Below are 15,046 nucleotides of genomic sequence, written 5' to 3' on the forward strand. Positions count from 1 at the left end.
AGGGTGGACTTTGACGGTTACAATCTCTACCCTAACATATGTTACATCGATAACAAAAACCTCATAAAATTCAATTCTTAATTAAAAAAAAAAAAGTAAAATAAGGTTAATTCAATTAGGCCGTAATCCTATTTAAATTCTTTCAATGTTAATGAACAAAATTTTGTCTGTTTGTAAAAAATTCAACCCAATCCAACTCAACGGTTATGATTTGGACACGATAATCTCAATTGGTTGGATTATCCTGTCATTAAAAAAAATCAAAATATATTCAAATACCCCGTACACTTAAACTTAGCAAACTATTAAGAAATAAATGTTAATATTGAAGATGAGAACTCAAGTGGAAAATATCTATAAATGGAAGAAAAAATTAACGAGATTAAAAGAAGAAATAATAATATCCGAGGGTAGGGACCAAACATATCAAACCTTACTTAATTGCTCGTAAAATGTCTAATCATGTCATTCAGATTACATAAATATGTCATATTATATCGTTTCATGCTTCTAGACATAACAATTTTTATCATATACATACCGTACATAACATATCGCATCACAATATATATATATATATATCTGTCATTTACATGTCCTATCATAATCATATCATTTCGTAAGTCTAAAAGAAAAACAGATCGTCACAAAAACAAGATCCACGAAAAGAGATTAGGAATCGATATCGCATCACAATATATATATATATATATATATCTGTCATTTACATGTCCTATCATAATCATATCATTTCGTAAGTCTAAAAGAAAAACAGATCGTCACAAAAACAAGATCCACGAAAAGAGATTAGGAATCGATATCGCATCACAATATATATATATATATATATATCTGTCATTTACATGTCGTATCATAATCATATCATTTCGTAAGTCTAAAAGAAAAACAGATCGTCACAAAAACAAGATCCACGAAAAGAAATTAGGAATCGATAACTTGTACCTGAAAAGCATAGACAACTGAAGTGAGAGTTGTCGTTTTTGAAGTATAATGAGATTGAAAATGGGTTATCTTTTCCTTTCCAACCATACCCACAATTTAATACCCATTGCTTTATTAGTTGGTACAACCAAATTGATATCACATAATTAGGGTTCATGCACAGTGGATATCACCATCTTTCTTTTTGCAAACTCTATGGATATCAAAGACGCGAGCTTGACTTGGGCATATGCTTTGTTGGTATAGATAGTAACTTTCATTTTTTTTTTTAAGTCATCTTAAAGATGACTCTCGTTCAAATGTGATCTCAATTTATTTATGTATTCGAATAAAGAAATATTATAACTATTAAAATAATTACATTTTCGAGAGGAAAAAGAATGGAAGGTCAGTAATTTTTATAATTTAATAATATATATATATATATATATATATATATATATAACATATTTTAATACCCATAGGTATATTATGGCTATTATTGGCTTAGGGCCCTCAATTTTGATATTAAAATGAATAAAATAATGAATTAAAAAATTAAAAAAAATGGAATGGAGGACACATGTAAGAGACAAAGCCCACTAGTCCCAGGCAAGCATTGGGGCCCACATTCACGTGGCAATATGGATCTCTTGATGCCATAATGCGACCACGTGGCAACAATATAACACGTGTCAGCAATCACATTAACAAGCAAATGGAAGAGTTGGGGACCACTTTCCATAGCGTCGCGACAAAACTCCTAAACGTAGAAAGAAACAACAGCAACAACCTAGCAACAAAAAAAAATAATAATAAAATAAAAAAAATAAAACAGATGAGTCATCGATTTATCTTCGGTGGTGGGTCCCACATAGTCCAATTTAGTTTCGAATGAGACAAAAAAAAGTATCACATTTCCCAAAATACCCTCACCCTTCTCCATTGCCTTCGTGGCGGTTTCTTTTTCTTTTATTCTTTTTTTTTTTTTTTCTTTTTTCAAAGTAAATTTTTGTTACTTCCGAGGATAAGATTTTTTGTAGCGTCACACGTGGCAGTCATCGCTGGTCCAGCACTTAGCACGTGACGCAATTTGTCAGAACCTTCCCGACCCGGTTTACAAACTCTTTTATTAATATTTTAATTTTAATTTATGAAAATTTCATAAATTTGCAATTAAAGAATTTAGTATTTAGCTTTAACAAACTTAATTACTATATATTTTTTAATTAATTGTTTCATTTTATTCTTTCTGTTAAATAAAATAATAGTTCTCAATTTAATAAATAAAGATAACACTCTTTCAACACGGCTTCTTAATAAAATAAAATAATACTTCGATATTATTAAATTAATTTCTTCATCTATAAGTATTTTCATGCAATTTCATTCGATGTTGCATTAATATAATATTTTACAAGGACGTCCAAATTAATCATTGGTAAGACGAGGGGGAGCAAGTGTTCTTCGGAATGACTGGGTGTAAAGGACACGTAGGCAATGAATCGGGTCGAAAGTGAAAGTCGCCAAAAACTGGTGGAATGCTCTCGAAACCCATTCACTTGAGTGAAGCAAAGGAGAGTGAAATTTCGTGTGTAGAGGTGAAATCCGGAGATCTACGAAGGAACACCAAAAGTGACTAAGTCCAGCTACCCTGGTAGTCCATGCCGTAAACGATGAGTGTTCGCCCTTGGTCTACGCGGATCAAGGGCTCAACTAACGCGTGAAAGACTCTGCCTGGAATTGACGGGAGCTTGCACAAGCATTAAACCCAAAACGTTAGGATAAATAAAAAAATGAAATAAAAAATTGGTATATTTAAAATTAATATAAAAATGAAAATAAACTTTTAAAGGGAGAATAAAGGCATATGACAGTGGGGGAGGCATCAAATCAGGGGGAAAAAAGAATTATTGGAATCATTTGGAGTTTAAAATAAATTATAAATTCCAAAAAATTTACAGAAAAAGATTTATAATAAAAAGAAATTACAAGGACTGTTTGGTAATTTTGGCGGAAAATCTTATCCACTGTTCTTCTTAGTTCTTCTTCTTCGGCGTCCAAAAACTTTTTAAAAGTCCGTTTCTCTGAACAATCTGTACTCCCAAAATCAAAAACCAACCAGAAGTGAAGACAACACACAGAGAATCAAAGATTTTTTGTTTTCTTCTCTTCCATGGCTACTGGTAACACTTACTTCTCCCGCTCCAAGTTCCGCTTTCTTCCCACCGCCGACGGTCCCGACCACCGCCGTACCGACTCCGTCTTCGAGCTCGACGAGTCCGACCTCTTCAACTCTCCTCGCTCCAGCGCTTCTCCGGAGTTCCGCCGTTCGGTCTCCAAATCGCGAATCTCGAAGCGGATTTCGGCTGTCGACGATGAAGACCGAAGCGTAAAGACGGTGACCGCAGCGTCGCTGCCTGTCAACATCCCTGACTGGTCGAAGATCTTGAGGAACGAGTATATCGAGAATCGGAGAGACGGATTTGACGATGAAGACGATGACGATGATGAGGAAGACGGCGTTGGCGGCGGTGATTTCGAGGATGGGAGATTTAGGGTTCCGCCGCACGAATTTCTCGCGAAAACGAGAATCGCTTCGTTTTCGGTTCATGAAGGAGTCGGAAGAACATTGAAAGGGAGAGATCTGAGTCGAGTCCGTGATGCGATTTGGCAAAAAACTGGATTCGAAGATTGAATCGAAATCAACAAACGCGAAGAACAATTACCGGAATATTCCATTAGGATATACGAATTCCTTGACCGAGTAAGACTTTTGATCTCTGTTCCACCAAATTTTTTGATCCTTCTCTCTTCTCCAGTCAATTTTTCTGTTTCTCCGTTTGACCGTCGCATCTGAGCGGCGTTTCGATCGCTCCGATCACCGTTTTTTCATGTCTGTAATTCGGAATATTTTATATTTAAAAAATATCATACTTTTTTTTTTTTTTTTCGTTCAAGATTAAATCCGAAGGGCAATTTGGGAAATGTAATAACTGATCTGAGAAGATGCCCTCTTTAATTTTAATTTTATTTATTAATTGTTTTTTTAATATTAAAAGTCAAATTTTGTTTATTTTTGTATTAATTTTTGGCAGCAACAACTGTAATCCCATGATGGTTGTGGAAAAAAAATAAATAAAGTGATAATTGATTTTTGTGTCATTATTTCAAAATTTGAAAAACTTTTTGGATGTCCCAATTTTATTGGACCAATTCAGAATTTTTAGATTAATTTAATATCGGTCTTTAAATATGGTATACAAAATTACAAAAAGCACCTTTGAAATATGAGGGTGTTCATATTGCAATTAATTCTACCTTTTACTTTCTTTTTTTTTTCGAGTTTAATTATAATAATTTTTATTATTTGTTTTGGGGTTAAAATACTATTTTAATTGAGTTGGTTAAATTTTTTAAAACATCCATAATTTTGATCCGTTTATGAGTTTTTTCTTTTTTTTTTTTTTCGGGTCGACCCGTTAAGGTTCGATATTTAAGTTTTATGAGATTTATATGAGATTTTAGTTATTAATTTATCATAGACAATGGATAAAATGAGAGTATTTAAATGATTTTTTTTCAAATTAATTGACTTTTCATATTAAGAGACTATTCAATTTTTCAACATTTGAACATGTCACGGTTCAATTTTCGAGTTTTTGTAACTCGGATTGAAACGAAAAAGATAAAATAAAATATTGTTATCATTAAAAGAAACTCGTCACTTCGTTCGTTCGCGAAAAAACACAAATTTAAACAATGTTAGGGAAAAATAAATAACACAAATTTAAATAAAACCAAGAAAATTAAAGTATTTATTTGAAGTAACGAGGTACTAAAAAACAATATGAATGCATCTACCTTAGCTTTGGTCCCATTGTCCCGTGGCCATCACTGTAATATCATTATTTGTTTTGGATGTGGTTTTGCATTTACTTGAAGACGGTTAACAATGAAAAATAGAATTGGAATTGAAGGTGCAACAAACATAGGTGAGATCAAAAGTCGGGCTTATCTAAAGTCCAATTTTTATTGAATACCAGCTATCAACTAATACCTAAAAATAAGAAAATCATAAAAAAAATAAATATTAACCGATTACAAATATCTAAGATATATTTCATAATTAAAAGATATATTCTATAACTAATTATTATAATATATTCTAATACTCTCCTCAAGTTGGAGCGTGTACGTCAATAAAACTCAACTTGTCTTTACGAGTGTAGGTCAATAGCACCCAATTTGTCGTTACGAGTGTAGGTTAATAGCACCCAACTTGTCTTCCAAAAAACAAAGAGCGTAGGTCAATAACACTTTTGTCTTCCCAATAGTGGCTCTAAACAAGTATTTGCTTCTAGACACGTTGGTTTTCTTTTTAGACTTTCAATAAATTATTAAATTTCCAACAAAACCAAAAAATAGACTCCTTTTAATTGATTTGCTTTTTAGACTTCTATAGAAATTATTGAATTTAAAAAAAAAACAAAACAAAACAAAAAAAATAGACAGCTTTTAATGCATCTCAGAACTTGAAGAGCTACTTCGTGATTTATGCATACATGATTTACACTAGGGGTGGTAATTTGTCCCATTTAATTTGATTGGAACAAAAAAAAATACCCGGGTGAACTAGAGTGATGAAATAAACATCCGAAGTTTTGAATGTTGGATCGGTATGGCAACCCTAGAGGGGGGGTGAATAGGGTTTTAACGATAAAAGTGTTTAAACGTGATTAATTTTTCTAATGATGAAACTTTTTACAAATAAGTAGACGATGATAATTACTATAACAAAGTAATTCAAGTCAAAACAATAATCAAGTAGAACATGCAATAAATCACAATAATAATTTTGAAATTAAATAGAAAAGAGTTAGAGAAAATGACACCGTAGTTTTATAGTGGTTCGGTCAAACTCGACCTACTCCACTCCCCAAGCGCCTCTTGGGAATTTGAATAAAGAACTTTCTCGACTCTTTCCACGGATCTGAGCCAAACCGCTACACCGCTCTTTTTACGAGTTCAAGAGCAAACTCAATCCTTTCCACGGCGCAGGATCAAACCGATACAAGTATTTGAGTTTGATAATAACACACCACAACTCTCTCAAAGAGTAGATTTACAATTTGGGATACTCACAACTATTTCCTCACAATACAATAATAATCCCTCTCAAGAATAAGATGAAAAGAAATAAACTTGTAAGCTTGGAGAGAGCAACAAACAATGAAGACTTTGAACAAATGAGGATTGGAGAATGTATGTAAGTTGTGTATTTTAAAATGTGGGGAAGATGAGTTTATATAGAGGAGAAAAGTGGCAAAATGTAGGATTGAATATTGACCATTGGATTGTGTTAGGAATAATGGAAGGTGGAGATTAAAAGTAAATAAATAAGAAAATTTTCTATATTCATTTATTTCAAAATTTTAATATAATAGTAATATAATATAATAATAATAAAAAGTTATGGGAGTAAGGTCAAATGAAATTCAAAATTTATTATAAATATAATAATATAATAATAATAAAAATTATGTGAGTAACTACCAAAATTTTAAAATATAATAATATAATAGTAATAATAAAAATCGATGTGAGTAACGGTAAGATTCAAATTTATATTTTGTAAAAATAACTTTATTTAAAAATATAATAATAAGAAAAAAAACTCCTCCATTTATTACTCTCTCAAAATTATAAATGTCATACTTTGATATATTTTGATTTGTCCATCATTTTGATTTTGCTGACACATCATCACGTCGGGTATGTTATCTCGATTGTAATTTCTTCGTTTTAGCTCTGATTTGAGTAATTGAAAGGTCGTTGAAATCGTTATTCCTGACCTTATACTGTGAACAGTTCAAAATACTGAAAATAGTTAATAATTAGAAAGTAGGTTTGTTATCATCAAAACATCAATTAATTAATTGAAATTAATTAAAGTGAGATCAAGGGCGAAAAAGCCAACTAAGTTGGATAATAACACCTTTGAGATGTGGGCTTAAAAGGATGATATATACCCAATTCATTCGTCGTCCTCCGTTCTGATTTTTGTCACTTTTCTTCCGTGGTTCCTCTTCCCCTGCTCTGAAATTTTCAATTCTTCTGACATGATGAACTCGTGGGTGTTAGTTTAGATAGAAATTGAGTCTAAAACAAAGTCAGGACGGGAAAATCATTAAACATGGTTGTTTGTGGAATAGTGGGTTTGGATTTTGGAAAGTGATGGTATAGTGGGAATTGTAGGTTTCCGGTATAGGTTTATATCAAAGTTATTGAATTTGAAAAACAAATGGATACCAATAAAAACTAGTGGGACTATTGCGATAGTAGTGGTAATGCTAGGCTCACAAACTTGCGACTTGCGGTGATGTATGGACTAGTCAGGGACTGTAATTTGTGACTTGAGGACTAGTAGTGGTTGCTTAAGGTTCGGAAGCAATGGTGATGGTTTGGAAGCTGTTGAAAGTAGGAAGTTGTGGTTGTTGTGATTCTCGATTCGACTTATCATGATCAAACTTATCACGATGGATGATCGACGGCTGTAAAGGCTTCACTGATTGAGTTAGAGTTTGGCTTTAGACTCTGATATCATGTTAAAATGAGAAATAGAATTGGGATCGAAGGTACATCAAACATAAGTGAGATCAAAAGTTCCAGTAGATCTCGAGTCTAATTTTCATTCCTTTTCAATAGAATACAAACTACTAATTAATACCTAAAATATATATATATATATAAATTAACTAAATCTTGAGAATAAAATAAAAGATAATATATCTGAGATATATTTCGTAACTAATTATTATAATATATTATAATAATGACTTAGGTTATTGGGTTGGAAAATGAATATGCAAGCAATTCCGGACATTCTTTCGTAAAATCATTTCATGGTCTTAAACTCTACTTTATGGTCTAGACAAACATTGGATGTGTAGTACTTCTCTACACACGATTTACATATGTGCACATGAACCCACCAAGCGGGCGTATACGTACCCACGAGCCTGCCCTTCATTTAGCGCATGCTCACACTACCGAAGCCACAGAGTGAAAGGAGCCTGCATAATATCATGACGTATATAAATATTGTAATGCACGCATCCATACCCATCATAACGGGAAAATTCATCTCCGAACTCTCTTCCCCAAACAGACGGTCCACTAGTTCCATCTCATAAAGGATCTCTTGTATGTATCATGAAGTCTTTGATGACGCAATGAAAGATGAGATTATCATAATACCATTTCCAACCAATGAGCTTCGAGACTCAACGTTCTGCACACCGCTCAGTTTCTAACTTTGATACGGTTTGTAATAGTTTAAGTCTACCACTAGTAAATATTATCAGATTTAGCTTATTATATATTGTCATCAGACTCAGTTTTAAAACGCGTCTACTAGAGAGTGGTTTTCACACCGTTATAAGTAATGTTTCGTATTCTTCTCCAATTAATGTGGGACCTCACAATTTTCCACTGTTTTAAGACATTCATCGGGATACAATCTCTTATGTTGTTACATTTAATCCCGATCCCGATATATATATATATAAATAATTACCAGCCAAAATTCTCTTGTAATGAGAAAAATACTTGCCTGAACTACTTCCTTCTTTTCTTTCACTCTAGACTAATTTGATCTAGTTGCTGTGATGAGAGTGTTCTGCCACCGTCTTTAGTACTCCTATTTCGGAGGAAAGAAAAGACTATTGCCATTTTCTTGACTTTATTACTTTACGGGCATTGACTTCAACGCCTAAAAGAGGCAACTTCGTCAATTGATCTGAAGTCACCAAAGCCTATTTCTGGTTCAGGAGAGAAGCCCATTTACCGAGCGAGTGTTCTGGACGATCGATTCTTCTTGAACTCGGTAAAGCAAGCACTCAAGGATTAGAGAGAATAATTCAACCCTCTTGTTGAGGATTGACTTATGGTTCAGGATCATGGGGAGAGAACCGCTTCTTTTCTTGAAGCCAACTCGGTCAAGCAGCTAATGAAGAATTGACTCTCCATTCACCTCCTGTCGACTCATAGAAACTCGAACCAATCCAATTTCACAGTCAGTCAAGACTCAACCTTAACCCGACACAATATATATATATATATATATGTATATATATTTTTTATTATTTATGGTTCAAACCACATTCAAAACTTAAAAATAAATAAATATATGTTTTATATATTAATATTTTATTATTTATTATTTATTATTTTTATTTTTATTTTATTTTTGTTCAAAACAAAAATTTGAATAAATGATTCGAACCCGTGAAACTTACCTAATATATTGTATGATTAGATTTGTTACTTAGTGACTCGGTTAAAAAAAAATTAAAAAATTAAATTATTTAAGGTAGGGTTGGGTTTATTATTTAATAAGAATTAATTACAAAATTTTAATAATTAAATTAGATTTAAAAAATTGAATAAAATAAAAATAGTAATAACATTGGCAAAGCCCACTTTACCTCTCCCTAGGCCCATTTCCTCTCTCCTAAGCCCATTTTGTGTGTCCAGTAGCGCAGCAAGCCCAGCCATCTCAGCCCTAAGTTTCCAATCGGCCGCCCAATTTCTCCCCTGCCTTCACATTTCCTCTCTTCTCTTCCCCTATCATACTCTCTCTTATTTCCTTCTCTGCCGCCGCCGCCGCCCAGGCTCTGCTCCTCCATTTCTCCACTCCTGTAATTGAACTCTGCTCGGATTACTTTGTTTTCTTTTCCGTTCAACCACTTAAAAAATGGTGAACAAAGTTACGAGGAAGAAGCATTACAGGCCTCCGGTAAGTTCGAATTTGTTTCCATGTGTTTTTTATGCTGATAATCTCTACTATTCAGGATTGTCCAGCGGTTAGATCGGAATATTTGCTTAGTTTTTTCTATTGTCTGTCGTTTATCAGGGGCAGAAGAAGGAGGGTAACGCAGCGAGATATGTGACCAGGTCGCAGGCTGTGAAGCAGCTGCAAGTTAGTTTGCCAGTTTTCAGGTAGCTCTTATATTAACTCGCATGAATTGTATGGTTATTGGCATCAGGAATGAGGCGTAACGCTTGATTAGTATTGATTCTGGCTTCTTAGTGTTGCGTCAGTTGTGTAGCTTAAGTTGGAGTTTCATCTGAATTCGTAGTAATACCGAGGATAAAGTGGATAGTTTTGTATGCATAATCATAGATGTTTCGAAGTAAAGATCTTCGTTTTTTTAAGATTGAACATGTTTATATTTGGTTTGAAGTACTTGATATGAACAAGCGTTTGACGAGTTTTAAAATATTATAGTGAAACTGGTTTAGGGTTTAGGATGAGTTTGTTTTACGTTTACCTTGGTTGAAAATGATCATCTGAAACAATGGATATGGTTTTTATCATTATGACAGGAAGCTATGCATTTTCAAGGGAGTTTTTCCTCGTGAGCCAAAAAAGAAGGTTAAAGGAAATCACCACACTTACTACCATTTGAAGGACGTTGCTTTTCTTCATCATGAGCCACTTCTGGAGAAATTCAGAGATATTAGGGCATATGAAAAGAAGATAAGCAAAGCTGATGCAAAGAAGAATAAGGAGCGTGCAAACTTTCTGAAAGAACACAGGCCTACATATGTATTAGACAGGATAATAAGGGAGAGGTTTGTACAGCTCTTTCGGTCTTTTTTCCCTCCTACTGAGTGAATCAAATTTTTTGTTTTCATTGCCCATAATGAACTCTTTCCAATTGTTGCATGCTACGCTTGGCCTTCTAGATACCCAAAATTCATTGATGCACTTAGAGATTTGGATGATTGCCTCTCAATGGTGCACCTTTTTGCGGCACTACCTGCACAAGAGAGGTTAAAGGTTGAGGCAAAGCGCATTCATAATTGTCGAAGGTTGGTGTTTACTGGGCTCAGTAAATTTTTATGAAGTACAAATATGTGTTGTCAACTTGTCTTGTATTATTGGCATGGTAACAAACTGATGACTTCAATATCTCATCACTTATATTCCTTTTATATCTTTTGCTAGGTTGAGTCATGAATGGCAAGCATTTATTTCTCGAACTCATAAACTACGAAAAGTTTTTATATCTGTGAAAGGCATTTATTATCAGGTATTTCGCATTTATATTATGATATCTAGTCTGTGAAGCATTTTATGTTCCAGAACATTTTCTTACTTTTGTAGTTTGTCTAGGCTGAGGTAGAAGGACAGAAGATTACATGGCTGACACCGCATTCGCTGCATCAGGCATTGACTGATGATGTTGACCTAACTGTTATTCTTAACTTCATGGAATTTTATGAGGTAACACTTTGGTACTATATTCTTGTAGTTTTTCATACCGCTGTTTTAGATTGGAGTCGTTTGTTGTAGTTGAGGACTCATCTTTTGGGCCTGTTTGTTCCACTCTAGCCAAATGTTCACTGGTTTATATGATAGATAAAAGAATCTTGATATTCCATTTGGTTAAGTTCAACCGGTTTGCTATTGGATTAGATATAAATCAACAACTGCAGTGTTCTATTTCTTTTGGATTCTTAATTTTTCGGTTCTAATATTACAAAGGGTAAAATAGTGCAATGCTCATGTGTCATGTTAATGGTTACCTATTTGTTTTGAACTTTACTAGATGCCTTGTGATTTTTATGGGTGCAGACTCTTCTTGCCTTTGTGAACTTTCACGTATATCACTCAATTAATTTGAAGTATCCACCGATTCTGGACCCTCATTTGGAGGCTTTGGCAGCAGGTGATTTTGATGTCTAGTTCAAAAAACTGTCATTTTAAATTTCTCTAGTTCTAGTCACCTTATTAGATCCTCAGACTTCTGTTTTGTCATTCTTATTATTCTGTGAATATGCAGATCTTTATGCTTTGTCAAGATACTTTGATGCCAACACTAGAAGTTCCCTATTAGATTCTCAGACTTCTAGTTCATCTGGATATGAACAAGTAGATGCTGAAGAAAACTCTGAACTTAGACTTGCGCAGCTTCAACACCAGCTATCCTTAAATGAGCCGACTGCTTTGATGCATCTTGTTGAAGATGCAGCTGGTAAGAATGAGGATGAAGATGAGGATGAAGATACTAGAGAATGTAAGAAACTTTTTAAGAACATGAAGTTCTTCTTAAGCCGTGAGGTAAGATTTTGTTCCATTTTATAATACTGTGTTTATGCTGTTTGCATTCTACCTGAAAATAGAGATGCTAGTTTGAGATAGAATTGTGTAAGAAGACTATGCATAAATTGAAAATTCAACATAATATAAATTCCAAAACATTAGAGAGAGATTTTCGGAATGGAGGGAAGAAATCATTTCTGTAAGTGCTTGATTCTACTAGATAGTTATTTGGTGGATGTTGGAAACTGTAGTCTTTTTATTAGTTGTCTTATGTCTCTACTACCATGGATATTGGGTACTGAAAAATGTTGTCTTAATGGTCCTCCCTTTCTTTCGAAATTATTGATTTGCTTTTCTGTGTTGGAATTGAAACCTGGATCTTATTATTTATTGTCTGTTGATGTTCTCCCAACTTCCATGTTTAGGTTCCTAGAGAATCACTACTTTTTGTTATTCCTGCTTTTGGTGGCATGGTTTCTTGGGAAGGAGATGGAGCACCTTTTACGGAATCTGACAAGACTATTACCCATCAGGTTTGCCAAGAGATATGACACATTGGTGTATCTTATATATGATTATCATAATACATGGCCTCCTGCAGCATCATTTTATCACTTCCTGATCCATTTTAAATGCAGATTGTAGACCGACCAACCCAGACTCACAAGTTCCTATCTAGAGAGTATGTTCAGCCACAATGGGTTTTTGATTGTGTGAATACACGGTTGATCTTGCCGACTGAAGATTATTTGGTGGGAAGGTACTTTCATTTTTCTAAATCTACTATGTGATTTATGTCTTTTTGAGGATTATCTAAGTAATATAGGCTTTCCAAATTTTCTTTGTGGAATGTATTCAGATGCTCTTTTAATATAAAATAGTTATACAAATCTGAAGCTTGTCTATGTTGGTTTCTAAAGCAATACCCATGCATATATACATATATATATATATATGACAAAGGGGATGAAAAAAAAACGCATTTTGTGGTTTTCAGGTTGTCATTTGTTGTTTCCTATAAGTAAATTTATGTGTATGAATCATTAAGTTCGGACCCTTCTAAATTGTTTAAAATGTATTGGATTAAAGCCTTCTATAAATTCATAACTCAATGTTTTTGCATGTAATACCATCCTAGTAGTTTTGAAATTAAAAGATTATGTTATCAGATGTCCCCGAGGGGATGAAATTAGAAGATTATTTTAAATCCCACTCTTAAACAGCGCATTTTCTTTTCTGCTTTTTTCTGCATTAGCACGTTCTTGGTAACGCAAAATTTAGTATAATTTTTTGTTTTCTCTTATTATTTAATCCTTCAATTTATATATCAATTTGCTAAACACCCACAGGGTTCCTCCACCACACTTGTCACCTTTTGTTGACAATGAGGCGGAAGGATATGTTCCAGATTATGCTGAGACCCTTAACCGTTTGAAGGCAGCTGCTAAAAGTGAAGTCTTGCCATTGCCGGGAGTAGGGAAAGAAGATTTGGATGATTCCCAGAAATTATTGGCTGAAGGTATCATTGATCGAGCTGAGGCTATCGAAGCTGCTGAAAAGAAACAGAAGGTATACTTTTGCTGAATGCTACTGAACGAATGGTAGTAGCAGTGACATTTCAGTCCAACTGATGCTAAAACGCATGTGTAAGCTCTTATTGTGTGGTATTGTATTGTTCTCAATGCAGATGATGGCTCTTGAGAAACAGTATCATGATGAGCTAAAATTGGAGCTTCAAGGAGTACAATATTCATCAGCAACTTCAAATGTTGATAAGCAGTCGTCTGATCAGGAGAATGAGGGTGGTGAGGATGCGGACCTCCCTGATCCGGAACAAATAGCCGAAGATAATGCTAACCTGCCATTGGTTGTGATGTCACGGAACAAGAAAAAACTTTATGAAGCGATGCAGGTAATTTACTTGCTTTGTTATTCTATTCGTGATGGTGCTTGAATTTTTCGTAATAGTCTAGTCATAAACATATACAGCAGTGATTTCGCTTTCATTTTTTATACCAATAATGGCTTTTATTGTGTCTTAATGAAATATATGTATGCATAGAATAAATAACCGCAATGTTCATTTATTCTTAATGCATAATACCCTAAGTCATCTAAGAATAATACTTTTGGAAGTCCCATTATTTAATTACTCGCATTACTCATCCATCTTTAAAAAAACTCACTTCTCTTATTGAAATGTGATTTTGTATTCTACTGTTTTGACTGAGACATTTTTCTTGCTATTATCAGATTGGTAAAAGAAGGAAGAAGGGTGAAATTGATCTTCTCAAAGAAAGGAAGAGAAAACATAAAGAATCTAAAAAATCGCAGTAAGTCGAGAGGAACCGCAATTTTGTCTTTAATTATTTGTAATACTATATTTGGATGTCTAGATAGTTTGCTCAAAGCATCTAAGGTCTGTTGTTCATGTCTCGCTTGAAGCTTGCTCTGAAGGGTTATGGTTTGTCTTTCTGTAGTATTATTAAATCAAATACTTCTTTAGAACTCGTTAATCTCTTTGCTTAGTCCACATTCTATATCAGCATCATGCCTTGATCATCATTCTCTTTGATATAGTTTGGAATTATCAGTATTCTGAGATCACTAGATTTTCTGAATTTTGACATCTGCTACCTGAGAACGATACAAACTTATGGTTAAGTAATGTTTACAAGTAAATTTTTATCGACACAAATGGGGTTTGATATGCCAAATCTTGGTCGAGGAAATTGGTTCTCTTTAGCTTTGCAATATATTTTGATTAGGAATGTGTATGATGCCCTATAGAGTATATATCAGGTGACTTTTTGAAAATGGTTTTGAAATTGCCAGCCAAAACCATTTTTGTTCCACAAAGATTTCAATTTCAACATGTTTAGGTCTTTTTGAAAAGGTTGTGAGTGAGTATTTTTAAGTGCTTTTAGCCTAAATGCTTATATGTTTTATGCAGGATAACCTAGGATTTGCAATGTGTAAATAAAGTATGAA

At 33.7% G+C, this 15,046-nt stretch overlaps 2 protein-coding genes across 2 annotated transcripts; both read left to right on the top strand.

Moving 5' to 3' along the window:
• The first annotated feature begins 2,950 nt into the window (after nucleotides 1-2,950).
• LOC111782574 lies at nucleotides 2,951-3,970 on the top strand. The gene has a single exon (XM_023663346.1). The coding sequence runs from the start codon at nucleotides 3,119-3,121 to the stop codon at nucleotides 3,638-3,640; it is 522 nt and encodes a 173-aa protein (XP_023519114.1). The 5' UTR covers nucleotides 2,951-3,118; the 3' UTR covers nucleotides 3,641-3,970.
• A 5,579-nt stretch (nucleotides 3,971-9,549) lies between these two features.
• Nucleotides 9,550-14,630, top strand: LOC111783122 (pescadillo homolog). Its single transcript, XM_023664009.1, has 13 exons — nucleotides 9,550-9,742; nucleotides 9,860-9,945; nucleotides 10,333-10,581; nucleotides 10,696-10,821; nucleotides 10,958-11,042; nucleotides 11,126-11,236; nucleotides 11,588-11,681; nucleotides 11,796-12,073; nucleotides 12,481-12,588; nucleotides 12,694-12,815; nucleotides 13,405-13,624; nucleotides 13,743-13,967; nucleotides 14,309-14,630. Exons 1-13 carry the CDS (start codon nucleotides 9,701-9,703, stop codon nucleotides 14,390-14,392), a joined length of 1,830 nt encoding a protein of 609 aa, XP_023519777.1. The 5' UTR covers nucleotides 9,550-9,700; the 3' UTR covers nucleotides 14,393-14,630.
• Nucleotides 14,631-15,046: the final 416 nt, after the last annotated feature.

This window comes from Cucurbita pepo, chromosome LG20 (genome assembly GCF_002806865.2).
Source record: "Cucurbita pepo subsp. pepo cultivar mu-cu-16 chromosome LG20, ASM280686v2, whole genome shotgun sequence".
NCBI classification, from domain to species: domain Eukaryota; kingdom Viridiplantae; phylum Streptophyta; class Magnoliopsida; order Cucurbitales; family Cucurbitaceae; genus Cucurbita; species Cucurbita pepo.

Excerpts from the sequence above, each read along its gene's own strand:
- LOC111783122 (XM_023664009.1), top strand. The coding sequence starts at position 9,701 with ATGGTGAACAAAGTTACGAGGAAGAAGCATTACAGGCCTCCG. Across the intron at positions 10,822-10,957 it reads CGCATTCATAATTGTCGAAG|GTTGAGTCATGAATGGCAAG; the intron begins GTTGGTGTTTAC and ends ATCTTTTGCTAG. Across the intron at positions 12,074-12,480 it reads AGTTCTTCTTAAGCCGTGAG|GTTCCTAGAGAATCACTACT; the intron begins GTAAGATTTTGT and ends TTCCATGTTTAG.
- LOC111782574 (XM_023663346.1), top strand. The coding sequence starts at position 3,119 with ATGGCTACTGGTAACACTTACTTCTCCCGCTCCAAGTTCCGCTTTCTT.